This window comes from Podarcis bocagei, assembly GCF_964188305.1.
Source record: "Podarcis bocagei genome assembly, chromosome: Z".
NCBI classification, from domain to species: Eukaryota; Metazoa; Chordata; class Lepidosauria; order Squamata; family Lacertidae; genus Podarcis; species Podarcis bocagei.
Genome location: NC_138140.1, coordinates 1976759 through 1995501, shown reverse-complemented (window position 1 = coordinate 1995501; position 18743 = coordinate 1976759). Strand labels below are relative to the sequence as shown.

Genomic DNA, 18743 nt, shown 5'->3' with positions numbered 1-18743 from the left:
GCGTACAGCTTCCAGGTCATGTGGCCAGTGTGACTAAGCCGCTTCTGGCGAACCAGAGTGGTACCTTATTGATCTACTTGCACTTTGACGTGCTTTCGAACTGCTAGGTTGGCAGGAGCAGAGACCGAACAATGGGAGCTCACCCCATCGCGGGGATTCGAACCGCCAACCTTATGATCAGCAAGTCCTAGGCTCTGTGGTTTAACCCACAGCACCACCCGTGTCCCTCTTAGACATGTGAACAGGGTGCTTAATAGGCCCAGCTCACTAGCAAACTGAGGTGGTGGCAGCAGATAAGACACCCTGCCTGTTTTTCTTTTGCAGCCATCGCAAGTGGGGGAGGGCACAGGGGGGAATGTCTAATAAATTTAAAAGCTTCTCCAGAAGAGATGATGAGGCCACCCTTGGGGGTATAATGCAGGGAGGTGGCGCCCCCAAGTAAAACCTAATCTCCCTGTGTTTATTTTTAATTGGCCACGAAAAGCAAAGCAGAGGTGTCAACCAGTAGAGAATGGAAAACTTATATTGTTATCATTGTTTATGAATTAGTAAAACCGGGCAGCTGGTATAGGCAGCTGATATTGTCTTACAGCAGGTTTTGCAAGTCAAAGTATGAGTCAAAATGAAATGGCCATCTCAGAAAAGGAAGTGTGGGGGGGGAATGGAAGATATATTTTAGCTCTGCACGAAGGTCTTCAAGCTGCTGGTGCTGCCACTCCAGATTAAACTATCGACTGGGCGTAGCTTTATCAGAATAACATTTTATGAGTTAGCATTGGAACCTTCACCATCCTGGTGCCCTCCAGGTGTTGTGGACTACAACTGCGACATCCGTCCCTGTGATTGGCCTCAAAGGCTGGGCCTGATGGGAGTTGTAGAAGACATCTTGATGGCACCTGATTGGTAAAGGGTTCACCTAACCTCCTGCTGTAGCAGGTTAATATATCATTCTGCTATAGCAGCAATATAAGGATCTAGGGGTCTTGGTGGACCACAAGCTTAACATGAGCCCAGACTGTGATGCAGCAGCAAAAAACGCTAATGCTATTCTAGGCTGCATCAACAGAAGTCTAGGGTCGAAATCATGGAAAGTAATAGCACCACTCTCTTCTCCCTTGGTCAGACCACACCTGGTGTTCTGTGTCCACTTCTGGGTGCCATAATTTAAGAAGGATGTTCACAAGCTGGAAGGTGTGTGAAGGACGACGACCGGGGTGATTAAGGGTCTGGAAACCAAGCCTTGTGAGGAAAGGTTGAGTGAGTTGAGGATGTTTAGCCTGGAGAAGAGAGGACTGATAAGAGAGACAGTAGCCATCTTCAAATACCTGAAGGGCTGTCAGATGGAAGATAGTAATATCCAAGGCAACACGATGACCAAATATAATGATACGATATCAATAGACACTCTTTATATAATATGAAATATATGAAATCACATAAACAGAAAACTTATGAATCTCTGAAAGTCACATAATATGCACTCTTAATGGATTCTCTTGAAAACATAAAACCAAATAAACACAAGTCTTATAAGTCTCTGAAAGTCTTTGAAGACTATGCAATGTATCAGATTCCACCTAGCCCAGCGCCCTGTTCTCACAGTGGACGACCGGATGCCCCTGAGGGGAAGCCTGCAATCGGGCCCTGAGCGCAAGAGCCACACTCTTCCCTCCTGCGGACACCTCCCAGCCGCTGGCATTCAGAAGCATTTATTGCCTTTGACCAAGGAAGCAAAGCAGAGCCACTGTGGCTAGCAGCCATTGATAACCTTCTCTCCCATGAATTTTGGTGGCCATCCCTGCCTCCTCCTGTGGGAGTGAGTGCCATAGTTTTACTATGCGCTTTGTGAAGATGTACATGTACAGTCATACCTTGGGTTACAGACACTTTGGGCTGTGCAATTTCGGGTTGCGCTCCACGCCAAACCCAGAAGTATCAGAACGGGTTACTTCCAGGTTTCGGCACTTGCGCATGCGCAGAAGCACTAAATCAAACTTTGCCCATGTGCAGAAGCGCCAAGTTGCAACCCGCACATGCACAGACGCGGCACTGCGGGTTGCAACAACCCAAGCGTCCACTGTACTTTGTTTTATTTGTCCTGAATCTTCCAACATTCTGCTTCATTGAGTGTCCACAAGTTCTCGCATTAGGAGAGAGGGAGAAAAACTTTTCTTCGTCCACTTTCTTCATGCTGTGCATAATTTTATAAACTTTTACCTTGTCACCTCTTACTTATCTTTTTCCTGAACTAAAAAGTCCCAAACAGTGGACAGGCAGCCATCCACCAAGCTAACTTTCATGTCAGTGAGATACACATGTTTGTTCTGCCTAGAGGTGGAAAAGAAAAAGAGAGGAATAGATGGGTTACAAAAGGGAGGCTGGATTTTCTTGTTGTTGTTTTGATGACCAGTTTGCACAGAACTGTAACCTGAGCCTCATGCAAAAAAGGCTTTCGGGAAGGAGACAGATGGTGCGCCAACATTTCTAGTAAACAAGTATTAGACTCACATGGTCCAGACACAGGTCGGGGAATTTAAAAAAGAAACCTAAAGGGCATTTGCAAGCTTGATCTCAAAAACACTTTGGTTTTTTTTAGTGTTTGGTTGTATGCTCACTGATAGGCAGAAATGAATAATGTATCCACCCGATCATGAGCACAGTGACATTCCTTGCATCATGGAATAAGTCATACCTATGAATGCTCTGCAACCCTCCAATGGCTGCAAGAGCTTCTGGGCCAAAGCAGGTCAAAGTGCACATTGCCAAATGGGAAAACCCACATCCCACCAATGGGTAGCTGCCAGTGGGAGCAGGAAGAAGCTTAGGGTGCCCCTTCAACACAGTTGCTTCTTGCAATCCAAAAGGATTTATTTGCTTAGCACTTTTGTACCTTGGGGCATATGAGGTTTTGGGGAGCAGTAGTGCCTCAGGTGCTGTACATGTCATGCTCCTTCTTAGGTAGTTTGTCCGCCTTTGGTCCCCACCCTGCACTCATTTCTCACCTGTGGTTCCTAGAAGCTGTCAGCATGTGACAGCAGCCACAGCCTGGGAATGGCTTTGACTGGCAGGCTAAGCCAGGTGAGGAGATCTGATGGGTCTCAAACTCTCAGTGAGTTAGGGATTTCCCCTGTATGTGAAGACAGGCTCCAGCGCATGGAGCGGGTGAGACCAAGAATGGGTCCAACAATCAAGAAGGTTGTTTCTGCATATGCTGTAGAGGGAAGTGAGGGGCAGGTGGGGCTCCTCAACCTAGGAAGGTAGCCCTTCTAGGAGAAGGAAAGCTCTAGTCCTAAACCTCTGCTGGCAAGGCAAGGCAAGGCAAGGCAAAGCTAAGGAGTAAACTGCACAAATCCCTAGGATGGTTGGATGGCGTCTTGTACGCCTCCTTCCAGCAACTCATGCAGCCCAGCAGGTGCCAAACATCTTGCTCTGCTTTCCTTTGGACCACATCAGTGTGTTGTCATCTGGGGAGGTCACCTCAGTGCTGCTAACACAGTGGTTTCTCTTCACCCCGGAGGCGCACTCCGTTGTCTCTCGAGACAGATGGAAGCCAACAACATTCATACCCTGCTCCTCAGCCAAGAGGGCTCCCAGGGCAGCTTGCAATAAAAAGAGAGAGACATGATACAAAAGGAGGGGGAAAGGGACAGGAGGGGAAGAAAATAGCCCCCTGCTCCAGGTCAGCTATCACCCCTCCATCACAATATGATCTGGACTTCATGATAAGTGGATTGGGATAGGCCATAGGTAGCTTGAGGTGGTACCCAACTGGTGCAGGTTGTGTGCTGTTGCTGGAAACTGCAGGAGGGGAGAGTATTCTTGTTCACAGATCCTGCTTGTGGGGTTCACACGGAAGCATCTGGTTGGCCACTATGAGAACAGGAGGCTGGACTAGACGGGTTGTTGGCTTCATCCAGAAGGCTCTGGAGAGCCAGCGTGGTGTAGTGGTTAAGAGCGGTGGACTCGTAATCTGGGGAACTGGGTTCGCGTCTCCGCTCCTCCACATGCAGCTGCTGGGTGACCTTGGGCCAGTCACACTTCTCTGAAGTCTCTCAGCCCCACTCACCTCACAGAGTGTTGGTTGTGGGGGAGGAAGGGAAAGGAGATGGTTAGCTGCTTTGAGACTCTTTCGGGTAGTGATAAAGCGGGATATCAAATCCAAACTACTACTACTACTACTACTACTACTACTACTACTACTACTCTTCTTCTTCTTCTTCTTCTTCTTCTTCTTCTTCTTCTTCTTCTTCTCCTCCTCCTCCTCCTCCTCCTCCTCCTCCTCCTCCTCCTCCTCTTCTTCTTCTTCTTCTGGTATTATGAGTTTCAGTGCTTTTGCTTGTGTTCTGAACAGAGACAAAGGATTTTTCGTGCCTTAAAGGGATTATGTAGTTTATCAGCGCCAGTGTCTCCTACGTTGTCAAAAGCAACATCTCATACAAAATCTAAGTGACCTGTAGATACAATCGTATGAACAGAAAACAGAGGCATATGCACCTTTGTTATCCATGAAAATATTTCAATAAAAACCTTTTTTTAAAAAAAACACCACCTGTTTTATGGATTAGCACCATCAATTAGTCTGCACTTTTCTGCATTTCGTTCACTTCAACCATTTCCCCAATTCTCCGGTCCCAAACACTTGCCTATTCACCTGCATCCCAGCTTAGTAGTCTGTATACCTGATGAAGTGGGCTGTTGTCCATAACAAGTGACTCCATAATCAGCATGTCAGTTTTTAAGGTGCTGCAAGACTCTTTGTGGAAAGGCAAACCATTTGGTCTTCAGATGTTGCTTATGCCAAAAGGGCTCCCACAAAGGATCACAACATTATTTTCTTGATGTTAGTAAATTCTAGTGAACTCAGATGTTTGTTACTGAGAAAGGTAAACTAATTTAATTCATTAGGCTATGAAATCAATTGCATTTCATGCCTCCAGCATCTAGGTTTTTTGGGCTGGCCCAGAGAGAAGTCCTATTGGTATTATTATTATTTATTAGATTTGTAAACCACCCTTCATTCAAAGATCACAGGGCAGTTTACAATATAAAAACACAAAATACATACCATAATAACAAACAAAAACAATACCCTCCATCTTAAAAGGCAATACAGTAGTACCTCCAGTTACGTAACCCTCTGGTTATATAAACTTCAGGATGTGAAAACAGCAAACCCAGAAGTATATTACCAGGTTTCGCCGTGCACAGATGCGCAGAAGCGGTCCTCAGGTTGCGGAAACCTTGGGATCCGACCAGACCTCCGGAACGGATCCCATTCACAACCGGAGGTACCACTGTAGATTGTTTAATTAGCCAAAGGCATGGGATGATAGGAATGTTTTTGCTACTGCAGAAAAGGCCTGTTCTGGGGTTGCCACCCTCCAGACCTCTCATGGGAGGGGGCACACAAAGAATGCCCTCAGAGGATGATCGCAGGGTCCAGGTTGGTTTATAGGGGGAGAAGTGGTCCTTGAGGTACTGGGGTCCCAAGCCATTTAGTTCTAGTAGTCATTATGTCAATTTCCTGCTAGATGTTGTTACATGAGTCACATGCGTTAGGCCATGCACAGCAATGCACTAGGGTGGGACAGATACTTTAATGCTCTCTAGGCAGAGGTTTTCAACCTTTTTGATCCCACGGCTCCCTTGACCAACTCCATTCTTTGTGGGGCTCAGGAGCCCAGTTAGGTCCCCCCTTGCCTGCCGAACTGGCAGCCCCTCACCCTTTTTCGAACACCCTCCCTTGTGGAGTGTTCCCTCAGCCTCCTCTCCTCTCCCCTCTCCCTGGGAATCCTCTGTGCAGCTGCTGCCCCTGGTCTCTGAGCTGCCCCCCCCCTCTGCCCCAAAGAGAGATGCCTCCTCACACTGCCCCACAGGGGCTGGGGAAGCACCCCTGGCCAGCCAAAGGTGCACCATTCGCCTGGGGAGCTTGTAGCCAGGGCTTCTGCAACAAACAGCTGTGCAAGCCTTGGGGAGGCAAGAGGGCATCAGAGAAGGGAGGGAAGGAAGGAAAAAGGGACAGAGGCCAGGGTTGCCCAAGGCACCCCGATCATCCTTCAAGGCACCCCAGGGGGCCACGACACACTGGTTGAAAACCACTGCTCTCTAGGCATTGTTGAACTTAGAACTCCCATAAACCCATCCAACAACATTTTAGGTTAGAGAAAATGCGAGTAAGAGGTGACATGATAGAAGTTTATAAAATTATGCATGGCATAAAGGAAGTGGAAAGAACAGTTTCTCTCTCTATATATACCAGAACTTGTGGCCATCCAATGAAGCTGAATGTTGGAGGATTTAAGACAGATTTTAAAAAGTCCTTCTTCACATGGCACATGGTTAAACAGGAGGGGAGAGGGGTCTTGCGTTTGTGTCCTGCTTGCAGGTTTCCCACAACAGGCGTTGGGTTGGCCACTGTGAGGAAAGGCTGTTGGACCAGAGGGGCCAGCAGGGTTCTTCTTGCATTGGAGTCCAGAGAGCACTGTGCTGGCCACCTTAACTGCAGGGTTTCACATTTGCAGTCACATTTATGGGTCATTAAAAATGAGAGAAAACCATCTGTTTGACAAAGGAGAAGGTGGATTAAAAGGCAGCAAGTTCTACATGGGCAACACTGAGGCTAAGGAGGAAGACACTGGAAATGATCGCTGCTGCTGCTCCTGCCGCCATCACTCTGGACTGGCTGCAAGAGGGGGTAGGCATGTTGGGCCTGATGTTGGTGGGGAATGTCCCATCCCTCCTAACAGACCGGCCTCCGTGGGTGAGCACCTGTACCTGTGGCTCTGCTTTTCTCCCTCCCGATGAACAACAACCCTGGGACAAGGGCTTCATAGCACCAACAGCTGCTCAAAGAAACAACAGGTCAGGAAGCTTAATGATATTCATGTCTTTATTGCATTAGTTTAAAAACAGTTAGGAATACGTCACACATTTTCAAAGAGAGCTTAGCAAAATAGAGTCCATTTCTGCTGGAGGAACAGGGCGGAAGGTCATGTCTTATAGATTAAAACAGGGGATGAACATCCACAAACAAGCATAGGGCAACCTGCTGTTGAGGGCAATGTTGTACAGAGCAACACATCAAGGGTTGTTAAATGAATGCTAGGAATGCCCAGGACCCCGGAGAGAATAGCCAGACTTACCAAGCCTGGGACTGAGCTATGGTCTGCAACAGTGTTTGCCAGCCTGGGTCCCCTCAAGGTGCTTTGGACTACAACTCCCATCAGCACAACTCCCCCACCCCATTTGACACCTCGGGGTTCGTGTGAGCCCCATGCAGGCCTACTCCTTTGGGAGGGTGGGTTGCTGGCATCCAGCTCCTGGCCAAAATGCCTGCTTGTGCAATATGCAGGTGCAAGATCCACAAAAGCAAAGCAGCAACTAGGAACTGAGGCTTCGAGGCCCATCAGGGGCAGCGGCAAGGCTCTGTGGTGGGCAGGGCAGGGCAGGGCAGAGGGGCCACAGGCTGCTGGACAGGTTTCAGCTGGAGGCTTGAGGTGGCTCCTCCATTTGGGAACGGTATGTGTGTTTGTGTGTGTGTGGCAACTGGGTAACTGCCTTCTAGGGGCTAGTAAAGGGTGGGCTTTTCTACTTGCCCGTTCACAGGTGCCTCTCTGCTCACCCTAGCCTGCCCTCAGTCGATCTCCAGGTCACTGTCATCGCTGAGGCAGGATGAGGAGGCATTGAGGACGGAGGTGAGGAGCACCAGGTCCTTCTCAGGCAGCAGGCCGCACTCCTGCAGGAAGCCCTCCAGGTCCCCGGCGAAGAAGTCCTCACCCAGTTGGTCAGTGATACGGACAAAGTTGCCCACCAGTTCCCCACCCTTGTAGACCAGGAGGGCCGGCAGGGCGCTGGTGGTGAAGCGGGAGCTGGCGCCGATCAGGGAGCTCCGCACTCGGCAGAACTTGACTGCGGGGTACTCAGTGGCCAGGCAGACCATGCATCCATGGAGGGAGTCGGCCCCTGGGACATCATCCTCGTAAATGTGGACCATCACCAGGGTATTTCTGGGCCCCTTGTCAATGGTGTCCAGGAAGGCCTCCGCACTGTGGATCTCGAAGACCTGCTTGAAGTACTGCCCGCTGCGCAGCTGCCGCCGCATCTCCTCCATGCGCTGCTTGCGGTACTGCTGCAGAAACTCCTCGTCATCTGGGCCCTCATGCAGCGCACTGTACTCCTGCAGGGTGAGCTGGGAAAACAGGCTGCCTCCTCAGTCAGGGGTGGCCCAAGGCCCTGTGCCACTCAAGGCAGAACAGAAATTTCCACCCTCCTGTCCTCCCGTTGCCCCCTCCCCCTCCCCCTCCTCCTGGCATGCATGGGCTGAGCTGCATAAGATCAAGGAAAAGATGCTGATTACACAGTAACTGGAGCACTAAACAAAAGCTGCTTAAATTGGCACTTGCTGGAGGACAGCTCAGAAGCTGGAAAGGAAGTTCCCAACAAGCGAGGCAGGGCTGGCACAATACATTTTGCCACTTTAGGCAAAACAGTCAATGGTGCCCTCCTACAGCTGCCTTTGCCTGAGACGACTCAGGGCAGTTCCAGATAGCCGGAGGAAATCCGGGGAGAAAAGAAGGATGGCAGAGAGGCAGAGGTGGCAGCAGTCCTGCTCTTCCCAGGCATCCACCAAAAGCAGCAAGAGCAGGAGGAGGTGAGCTGTGCACTTCTGGGGCCCCAGGATCTGCTGCCCCTCTCCTGAGGCAACTGCCTCACCAAGGCCAATGGACAGGCCAGCCCTTGCTACTAAGTTCCCCCGAAAGTTAACCCACCTGCGTTCCTCCCTGCCTGAAATGCCCTGCCCCCTGCCTGCTTTTTAACTGATTTACTCCAGAGGCGGCACAAGACCCCAGGTGCAGTTGGGGACTCCAAGTCCCCATCACCCTGGGTTGTGGGCCGCGCTGGTTGATGGGATCTAGATTCAAAAAATACCCAGAGGGCTGCAGGTTTCCCTATGCTAGCTGTGCCTTGAACACTCGGCAGCTCCACCACCAGGTGCTGAGTGCCACTCAGGGCAGGTGGTCCCCCACCAGCTGCAAAACAGCACCTGTTCCAGGGATGCCTGTGGGGAGGGTTGGAATCCACATGGAAAAGGTTGCCGGAGAGGCCCCTCTTCCTGTGCCTGTTACCTTGCCATTCAGCTTTTCCTGGAGCTCCTTCTGCTTCCGCTTGTCCTCCTCGTCATCCAGGTGGGACCTGCATGTCACTGAGAGCTTCTGGATGAGGCGCTCCATCTCCCGGCACTGTTCCTCCCGCTGCTCTGTCTCCAGCTGCTTGAATCTCCTCCAGTCGTTGATCACCCCTTTGGGACCTGGGGAGAGAGGGACGGGATGAAGCGGGCAGAGACAGCAGCAACTTGCCACATCAGTAACAGACGATGCCTGTGCCTCTGCCTCCACAGTTGGAGGCAGTGGTGCTTCTGAACAGCAGTTGCTGAAAGGCACAGGGCAGGGTGGGTGAGAGCCCTCTTGGACTCAGGCCCTGCTTGAGGGCTGCCCTATGGGGAGCCAAATGGAGGAGTCTGGATTACCTCAGATACGAGGAGCAGGCTGGCCTTGGGCTCAAGTAAAATCCTGTATGGATTACACACACACACACACACACACAGAGAGAGAGAGAGAGAGAGAGAGAGAGAGAGACACCGACACAAACAAACACTCCTGCCTGAGAACAGAGGACTCCGGAGAAACCTCCAAACATCACAGTTGTGGATGAACTCTGGAGAGATTCAGAAGAGAGAAAAGAAACCACTTCTTCACGCAGTGCATGGCTGAACAGTTAAAACTACAGATCTCTCTCCCACAGGGGGCAGCAATGGCCAACAGCTTGGGTGGCAAGGCTACTAGCCAGAAGGGCTAATCTCTGTCTCCACAGAGGTAGTAAACAAACATATATTACAGCGGTTTATAGCAATAAAAACATATGATATTAACCATTAAAATGGTTAAAAACAGACGTCAATTATAACCATTGTGGAAAGATGTATTCTTCATTGCCTGCATAGGGCAGGCGATAATAGAAAAGTTGTCAGCAGGCATTGAAAAGGTTGGCATGAATAGAAAGAGAACCTATCCAAGTGACACTGACACAAAAGCATCCCCCCCCCATCTAAAAGAATGTATTAACTGTTAACACCAGTTAGCAGAATCCACAGGAGGGACGAGTGCTCTCATGCTCAGGGCTTCCTTGGTGGTTTCCCATTGGGGCACCTCAACGGCCACCGTAGGAACAGGAAGCTGGACTAGAAGAGCTCCCCTTTTATGGGCAGGGCTCTGCTTACGTCCCAGTCAAGAGTTAGCAGGGAACTCCAAATGTCCCATTTAGGAATTGCTGAAACAATTAACAGAAGTGGAATACAAAAATACAAAATACAAATACAAAAAGGGAGGTGTGAGGAGGTCGTGGAAATAAGTGAATGAAAGATAAGATACTGAAATTGTTTGATGTGTTTTAAACTGTTTTTGTTTGGTTATGTTAGTTTAATGTGTCAGTGTTATGTAGTGTTTTTGTATTGTATTGTTTTTTTTTTGTAGTGTTGTGTTTAAATTGTTGGAAAAGTAATAAATATTATTTTCCAAATGTCCCATTAAAGCACAAACCCCATAAGGGGTATTTTATTTGTTTATAGAAAAATAGCAAATAAAAGTTTGTAAATTTATATGCATATGAGTATACAGTCATACCTCAGGTTGAAGTAGCTTCAAGATAAGTATTTTCGGGTTGCGCGTTGCAGCGACCTGGAAGTAACGGAGCGCCTTACTTCTGGTTTCACCGCTCGCACATGCGCAGATGGTCAAAATGATGTCACGCGCATGTGCAGAAGCAGCGAATTGTGGCATGCACGGGTTGCGTTCGCTTCTTTATGCAAATGGGGCTCCAGAACGGATCCCATTCACATCCAGAGGTACCACTGTAATGCTTTTCATAAAATAATACAATACAATAAAAACCATATACAAAAGATAATACCAGAAATCAGCTGGAGCAGGTTCTGGAAAAAGACATGTCTCTGCAAAAGTCCCTGGTGAGCCTTTGCCAGTCAGAATATAAAATCCTGGGCAGAAGAGACCAATGGCTGGATTTGGAGTAAGACAGGCTCTTACTTTCCAGCGCGGGACAACTACCACAGGGAAGCTTCTTCCAGGAAGGAGCCAAGAGGTGGATCTCTTATGCAGCTTTGACAGCCGGACAATTGTTTCTAAAGACCTGGAAGAGTTACACCTTCCTGCATTCAACTTGGGGATTCCTACCCTATTTTCAAAGAAGGAAACATCTCCAACATTACCAGTGAGATCGCCTTGCCCCACAAATGCCCATTCAGCTGCTTCAGTCAGCAGAACTGGCACATAATACTTGTTCCGCATTTGTAAGAACTCAATATTCTGGTGTGGCAGCACCTGCACTTTAGAACTCCCTGCCTATTTGTCAACAAAAATGCTGAAAAGCATTTTTGCTTGGACAAGTCTACGCAGATGTTTCGAAAGCTGATGTGAGCTTTTTAATAATAATTTTTATTAATCTTCAATTGTTATCTAATAATAGCCTCATTAAAACAATACGAATTTATTATAGAATCAATAACGTCAATCATTCAAATACCAAATTATACAATTTAGATAAGGTAGCCCTCCCACGTGCTAGAATTGATGAGTTGATGGTTTTCTTTATTTCTGCATTCCAAAATCTTGTTGATTTCAATTACATTCCAGTCATAATAATAATGTCACACACAGGAAGAACAAGGATATAGTTTGAGATCCTCACCTGTAGTTTTATAAATCATTTAATGTGTCAACACGAAAGCTGATGTGAGTTTTAATCTGTTTTAGTCTACTGTCACTTTAGCTTTCTAAAAGTCTTAAAACATTGCTGCTAATCCTTCTTCCTGATTTTATTTTTTTGTAAAACATTTTCAGGTGTTGTCATTGTTGTTGTTTTTTTGGCATATAAATTTTACGAAATAAAATAAAACTAAGTAAAACGTTCCCCAGCAGACTAGCCTTAAAGGACCATTTGTGCGTATTAAGTGTAACTGATCGGCTCAGCCCTAAGGAAGTTGACCTGGAGGAAAGGGAGGCACACCTGTATTTACCGCACTGCCATCGCTGCTCAGCACCACGTTCCGGGGTTCCGTGGCATCCTGGGGGGAGCCATGCTGCCGCTCCTCCCCCTCCTCTTCTTTCTCACTGTCCTCCTCCTCGCTGCTGCTGTAATAGTATTGGAGTTTTTCACCCAACAGCTTGTCGTCCAGGGTAGTCATTGTGGGGAGCTGCCAAGAGAATGCACAGAGGGTTAACGGAAGCTCAGCTGCAGCCCTGGCTTTGCGTGGAAAGACCACTGGAAAACGGATGTCCGTGTTCCCTCACGATCCAACTTGGGTGGGTTAGAGTGAGCTTAAAGGAGAGGTGCAAGCTCAACCTCAGCCTCTAGAAGCAGGGAGAAAAAGCAGGCTGTGCCCCTATAAAGGTTACAGGGATGAGTGTGGATGAAATCTTGCTCAGGGGTGTGAGACTGCCCCTCTTCATCGCTGGCTTTGAAGAGGTGGACCGGGTGCATGACAGTCTTAAGGGAAAGAATACATTAAACTCTCAGTGACCTTGCTCAATGACTGCACTTCTGCTCCAAATACAGCCTTTACACTCCCCCTCTCTCCCACCTCTTCAGGCCCCAGAAGGACTTACCGTAATGCTCACGCCTACCGTTTGCTCATCCTGCAAATGAACAAGCCAGCTTGCATAGCACAGACACTGATACCTATGAGCACTGACACAGAGGATTCAGGTTTAGCACCACCCCTTTTTAATCCTTCCCTTTATCCTGATCTGCTCCCTCCGCCACGGATTTGCATACAGCACTCTGCTCGCCATCTGGGATGCAGTTGCTCAGTGATTAAAAACAAAACAAGGAAGCGAGATTCTCCCATGAAACGAGAGATGCGAGCAGCAGCTCAGCAGCCCAAAACGTAGAATAATAGCAGGGGGGGGGGGGAGCATCTCTAGATCTGGTTTAGGAAATGTGGTGTGCAGGGAATAGGTTACCCAAAGATGGAGTGATGGCCCAGGGTTCTTTAAAAACCAGCTCAGGCGGTCCACAAACGTTGGGTTTCTTAAGGGTTGTTAGCCATGAGAGACAGAGTGAGCCTCCAGATGCAGAGGGAGCCTACCTTGGAACGGGGATGAACAACATCTGGCACGAGAGGATTTGCCATGAGGCACCAAGTGATGTGAGAATGAGCCCCAGGACAGAACCATGCCCATGTCACTGCAGGGGGAACTCTCTTGCCTCAAGCACAGGGCGACAGTGCACTGGCCTCCTCCCTCCAGGCCAGGAAGGCTGTGGTCAGCAAAGGGGAAACGTCAGCCTGGTCCAGCTGCTGGGGACTGCTGGCTGCTCAGTTCCCTCTGTAGTGAATTGCCACAAAAACCAGGCAAATAAGAGCCCAGCTCCAATCGCGAGCCAAAGGGCTACTAGTTGTGTGAGAACTTATGCCTCCCTCGAATGGGGTGTCTAGCCTATAGGTCAGTTGTGGCCCACGGGGACTTCTCTTTCTGCATCGAGGACCCCCTCCCTGTTGTTGTTTTTTAATGGTTGTGATTTCCCCCCCAGTTTTATTGTTTTACCTTTTTAAAAACCATTTTGAGGGTCTTTTTTTTTTTTTTTACAGTCAAGCGGTATATAAATTTTATGGAATAAATAAATACGTATTGACTGTAAAATGACACAGTGGGTTCATTTCTATTCATTTAATAAAATTTCATTTAATAATATACATATAAAACAGAGAAACGATTACAATAGTCAAAAACTGAAAGATGACAAACTAAATAACATAAAATAAGCACATAGAATGAGCCCAGTTGGGTTTAAAAATAACAAAGCCTAGGTAGAACCACAGAACTGCAGAGCTGGGAGGGATCTCGAGGGTCATCCAGCACACCCCAGGCAATGCAGGAATCCCAACAAGATCATACATGACAGACAGCTACCCAAACCTCCCACCCACCCCCTCCCTGTTAATGTAAGAGATGGGGGAGTTTATAGGGAAGGTTAGCCACATGAGAACTCAGGCTAAAAAGGGTTCCCCATCCCATCTAGAGGATTATGCAGATTAGCAAACCAATCAGATTAGCAAACACATCAGAACCAATGGGGCCGACTCTGCTGGAAAACCCAGAGCAGCAGCTGTTGGAAAGAGGGATGTGGGCAAGTCACTCTCCATGCTCTTCAAGAGGGCAGGGTGGACATTTGCAGGTTTGCAAATAAGGCCTCAGCATCCTTGCTTCATGGCTTTGTTCCCTTTAATATGTAACTTGATGGATGTTGTTTTTGGATAGAAGAAAATATTTCTCCCTCTCTCCTAAAGCTAGAATTTGTGGACACCTAATGAAGCTGGTGGGGATGCGGGTGGCGCTGTGGGTAAAACCTCAGTGCCTAGGACATGGTCAGCGGTTCGAATCCCCGCGACGGGGTGCACTCCCGTTGCTCGGTCCCAGCGCCTGCCAACCTAGCAGTTCGAAAGCACCCCTGGGTGCAAGTAGATAAATAGGGACTGCTTACTAGCGGGAAGGTAAACGGCGTTTCCGTGTGTGCTGCGCTGGCTCGCCAGAGCAGCTTTGTCACACTGGCCATGTGACCCGGAAGTGTCTGCAGACAGCGCTGGCTCCCGGCCTCTAGAGTGAGATGAGCACACAACCCTAGAGTCTGTCAAGACTGGCCCGTACGGGCAGGGGTACCTTCACCTTTACCTTTTAATGAAGCTGAAGTGGCGCTGTGGGTAAATCCTCAGCGCCTAGGGCTTGCCGATCGCTTGGTCGGCGGTTTGAATCCCCGCGGCGGGGTGAGCTCCCGTCGTTCGGTCCCAGCTCCTGCCCACCTAGCAGTTCGAAAGCACTCCTAAGTGCAAGTAGATAAATAGGTACCGCTTTATAGCGGGAAGGTAAACGGCGTTTCCGTGTGCTGCGCTGGTGCTGGCTCGCCAGAGCAGCTTCGTCACGCTGGCCACGTGACCTGGAAGTGTCTCCGGACAGCGCTGGCCCCCGGCCTCTTAAGTGAGATGGGCGCGCAACCCAGAGTCGGACACGACTGGCCTGTACGGGCAGGGGTACCTTTACCTTTAATGAAGCTGAATGTTGGAAGATTCAGGACAGATAAAAGAAATAACTTCTTCACGCAGCGCAGAGTTAAAAATCAGCGAACTCCTTCCCCAGGAGGCAGCAATGGTAACCAACTTGGATGGCTCTAAGAGAGGACTAGACAAATTCATGGAGGAGGAGAGGGCTGTTGGTGGCTCTTAGCCATGATGGTTATGCTCTGCCTCTGCAGTCAGAAGCAGCAATGCTCCTAAGTACCAACTGCTGGAAAACACAGGAGGGGAGAGGGGTCTGGTGTTCAAATGCTTCTGGCTTTTCAAATCCATGAGCAACTGGTCAGACACTGTGAGAGCAGGTGCTAGACTAGATCAGCCATGGTCCAAAGGTTCTGAGAGGGACAAGGTAGGTCAGTCTCTGCCAGCCTGGTCCCCCCAGATGTTTTCAACAACAGGTGCTGCCAGCACCAGCCAAAACAGCTGGAGGACACCAGGTCGGCAAAGACTCTGGTAGGCTGTAGGGTTCCTGTAGTTTTGTTGTGCGGGATGCACCACTTTTACTGTGAATTACTGAGATCAAGGCTATGGTAGTTGTTGTTGTTTTTTAAAAGAATGAGATCAAAGGCACACTATTAAAATGCATTTCCTGTTAAGCCGAACAGCTGCTGCTGCTGCTGCTTTGGGAGTTTTCGACCTCTGAGCCAGGCTCTGCGCTCCCATTTCATGTCCTACATAATCTAGGTTTAAGGATGAAGAGAAAGGAGCTAGAGTACAACGCCAACACTCCCATTCAGTATTGCAAAAATAAAGGATGCAGTGTGTACTTGGGGGGAGATAGGCACACTAGCCCTACCCCACATTCTCAATGATGCTAACCTTAAAAAACAGCAACTGATTTTGCTATACCAGCATCGGAAGGCAGAAGAAGAGGAGGAGGAGGAGGAGGAGGAGGAGGAGGAGGAGGAGGAGGAGAAGGAGTTTGGATTTGATATCCCGCTTTATCACTACCCGAAGGAGTCTCAATGTGGCTCACAATCTCCTTTCCCTTCCTCCCCCACAACAAACACTCTGTGGGGTGAGTGGGGCTGAGAGACTTCAAAGAAGTGTGACTAGGCCAAGGTCACCGAGCAACCGCATGTGGAGGAGTGGAGACAAGAACCCTGTTCACCAGATTACGAGCCCACCGCTCTTAACCACAACACCACACTGGCAGCCCTGTATCTGGGAGGCTTTAATGTTTGATGTTTTGTTATGTTTTCATATTTTGTTGGAAGCTGCCCAGAGTGGCTGGGGAAACCCAACCAGATGGGTGGGGTATAAATAAGAAAGCTATTGCCAAAAGCACATGCATTGTCTCTTTTTTCAGGTTGTCTTTTCTACATATCAGTTACATTTGTTGTGAGTCATTAGTGTTGTATACAGTTAAAGGGTCGGGGAAGAAAAGAGGGGTGGGGAGAAGGGGTGGTTGTTAAAACTTATTTCATTTGGTGTACAGTGTGTGTCAGAATTTGCGTCAGCGTCACTTGGGTAGTCACTCTTCCTATTCGCTTATTGTTATGTATTTCCTTTCTAGTAAGGGGGGGCGGGGAGCCCAGGGCGTGGTTGGCTGTCTTCCGCTTGCAGCAGCGAGATTTGTTTGCGGGGGGGGGGGGGTTAAGTTAGACCACAAGAATCCACCGAAAGCATGCCAATCAATATGTTTTTTTTCTGTTTCTGAACTTGACCTAGCCAATTAATGCCTGCGATCTATGCAAATAATAACAACAGGATCCACCCAAGAGAAAACGAGCATCTGAACCTAAATAAGGAAGCCTGGATTTAGCCTTCCTCGATCCCGGAGGCCCCAGCCGACTTCCCCCCTGCAACCAAGCGAGCGCGCCCAACCCAAAGCCCCCTTTGAGCCCGCGCGGGCGAGCCCAGCCCCCTCCCTGCCCCCCAGGGCACCTGGCCGCTCTCCCCCCCCCCCCCCGCACGAGAAAGGATTAAGCTGAGATGGAGCAGGAGCGGAATCTTCTCCCCACCCCGCGCTTCCCCCTTCCATGCATCTATCTCCGCTGCAGCACAGCCAGATGCTGCCACCCCCGCCTCTCCCCCCCCCGTGCCAGATGTGCTGCAGGGGTTCAGAGTGTAGGGGGCTAAGACCTGGGAGACCAGAGATCGAGCCCCCCCACATCCCTGGGCCGCGGCCACGCGCTCTCAGCCTCTACCTGCCTCGCAGGGCTGGTGGTGGAGTTAGATGGGGAAGGGGGCGACCGTGCGCGCCCCCTTGAGCCCCCCCGGGATGAAAACTGGGGGGGGGGCAGGTGCAACCCCTAAATGCAGAGGACGCTGAGGCGCAGAGATGCCCTGGGGCATCGCCCCTCTGCAAATCGAGCCAGCCCGCTGCCCACGCCCCACAGGAGACCCCCCCCGCCCCAAATCCCCCCTTGTGAGCCAGACACCGCCCCCCCCGCACACGCCGCCTTCCCACATACGATCCCCACACACTCCGCCCCTCTCAACCCTTGCTATGCCCTCCCCACCCCCTTGCTATGGGCCCCCCCATAACAAAACAGCCCCACCCTCTGTCACACACGGGGTGCTTAACCCTTTCCTCCCCCCACGCGCGAACGGCGCCCTTTGGCGACCTCTGTGGGGCAGAGGCTCCTTCCTTCCTCCCCCAGGGCTCCGCTCGATCGTCGCACTAGGGATCGGTGCCCGCAACCCCGAAATCGGGGCCCCTTCCCCCTCCTCACCGGGATCTGCTCGCTCTCCCTCAGTGTCTCTCCCGGTCTCCTAGTGACAGGAGGCGAGGGGAGGGGGAGGGAGCGGGAGGCGCGGGGCGCAAAGGCTGCCGGGACGAGCTTCCCCGGCACTAAGAGGTAAGGTGGAATAGCAGCACGCAACTGCACTTGCTGCCGGATCCCTTTCGGCCGATGCCGCCCGTGGACCGCACCAAGGAGGGGGAGGGATGGGGGAGATCAGTCCTGCTCCCTGTTGTTGTTGTTTTTGAATTATAGCACCCTTCATAGGAGGATCACCGTATGGAAACACAAAAAATACATAGCAACAAAAAACAGTCACCCTCCCAATTTTTTTTAAAAGGCCTGGGAGAAGAGGGATGTTTTTACCTAAGGATATGCAATGAAGGTGCTAGGAGAGGCTCCCTGGGGAAAGCATCCCACAAGCGGCGAGCCACTGCAGAAAAGAGCCCAACTCTGCACTGCCACCTCCTCTTTCCCTATCTATCCGCAGTCAAACATCTCTTACAAGAAATCCCTTCTTTGTGCAGTACTTAGTTACTTCCTCCTGCAGGAGGCAACCATGGTCACCAAACCTGGATGGGCTTAAAAGAGGGACTGGGATAAATTCTGTTTCAGTGTATCTGAAGAAGTGTGCATGCACACGAAAGCTCATACCAAGAACTAACTTAGTTGGTCTTTAAGGTGCTACTGGAAGGAATTTTTTTATTTTGGGATAAATTCAGTGGAGGATAACAAGGCTGTCAGTGGCTACTAGGCCACGATGTCTCCAGGGCGGCTGTCTACCAACTCCACCTGGTACGCAGGCTGAGACCCTACCTGCCCGTGGACTGTCTCGCCAGAGTGGTGCATGCTCTAGTTATCTCCCGCTTGGACTACTGCAATGCGCTCTACGTTGGGCTACCTTTCCTTTGAAGGTG

At 49.8% G+C, this 18743-nt stretch overlaps 2 protein-coding genes across 6 annotated transcripts in view; one reads left to right on the top strand and one right to left on the bottom strand.

Annotated features, from left to right (window-relative positions):
- The first annotated feature begins 6646 nt into the window (after positions 1–6646).
- RABGAP1 (RAB GTPase activating protein 1) overlaps positions 6647–18743 on the top strand; it is a 189824-nt gene continuing 177727 nt past the window's right edge. The window contains exon 1 of one of the 2 annotated variants that reach the window (XM_081179695.1): positions 6647–6663. The gene's annotated coding sequence lies outside the window, so the exon portion shown is untranslated. The remainder of the gene's footprint in view (positions 6664–18743) is intronic. The other variant, XM_081179696.1, reaches the window with a different exon arrangement.
- PDCL (phosducin like) lies at positions 6872–17959 on the bottom strand. Of its 4 annotated transcripts, XM_081179850.1 has the most exons (5): positions 17818–17872; positions 15225–15350; positions 12079–12265; positions 9126–9307; positions 6872–8188 (listed from the first exon to the last, which is right to left on the bottom strand). In XM_081179850.1, exons 3-5 carry the CDS (start codon positions 12254–12256, stop codon positions 7634–7636), a joined length of 915 nt encoding a protein of 304 aa, XP_081035976.1. In that variant the 5' UTR covers positions 12257–12265; positions 15225–15350; positions 17818–17872; the 3' UTR covers positions 6872–7633. The 4 variants fall into 4 exon arrangements, with proteins under 4 accessions (XP_081035976.1, XP_081035974.1, XP_081035975.1 ...); XM_081179848.1 differs by lacking the exon at positions 15225–15350 and having other exon boundaries at positions 17818–17959; XM_081179849.1 differs by lacking the exons at positions 15225–15350; positions 17818–17872 and adding an exon at positions 14742–14892.

Excerpts from the sequence above, each read along its gene's own strand:
- PDCL (XM_081179848.1), bottom strand. The coding sequence starts at position 12,256 with ATGACTACCCTGGACGACAAGCTGTTGGGTGAAAAACTCCAATACTAT. Across the intron at positions 9,308-12,078 it reads TGGCAGTGCGGTAAATACAG|GTCCCAAAGGGGTGATCAAC; the intron begins GTGTGCCTCCCT and ends CTCTCTCCCCAG. Across the intron at positions 8,189-9,125 it reads AGGAAAAGCTGAATGGCAAG|CTCACCCTGCAGGAGTACAG; the intron begins GTAACAGGCACA and ends CTGTTTTCCCAG.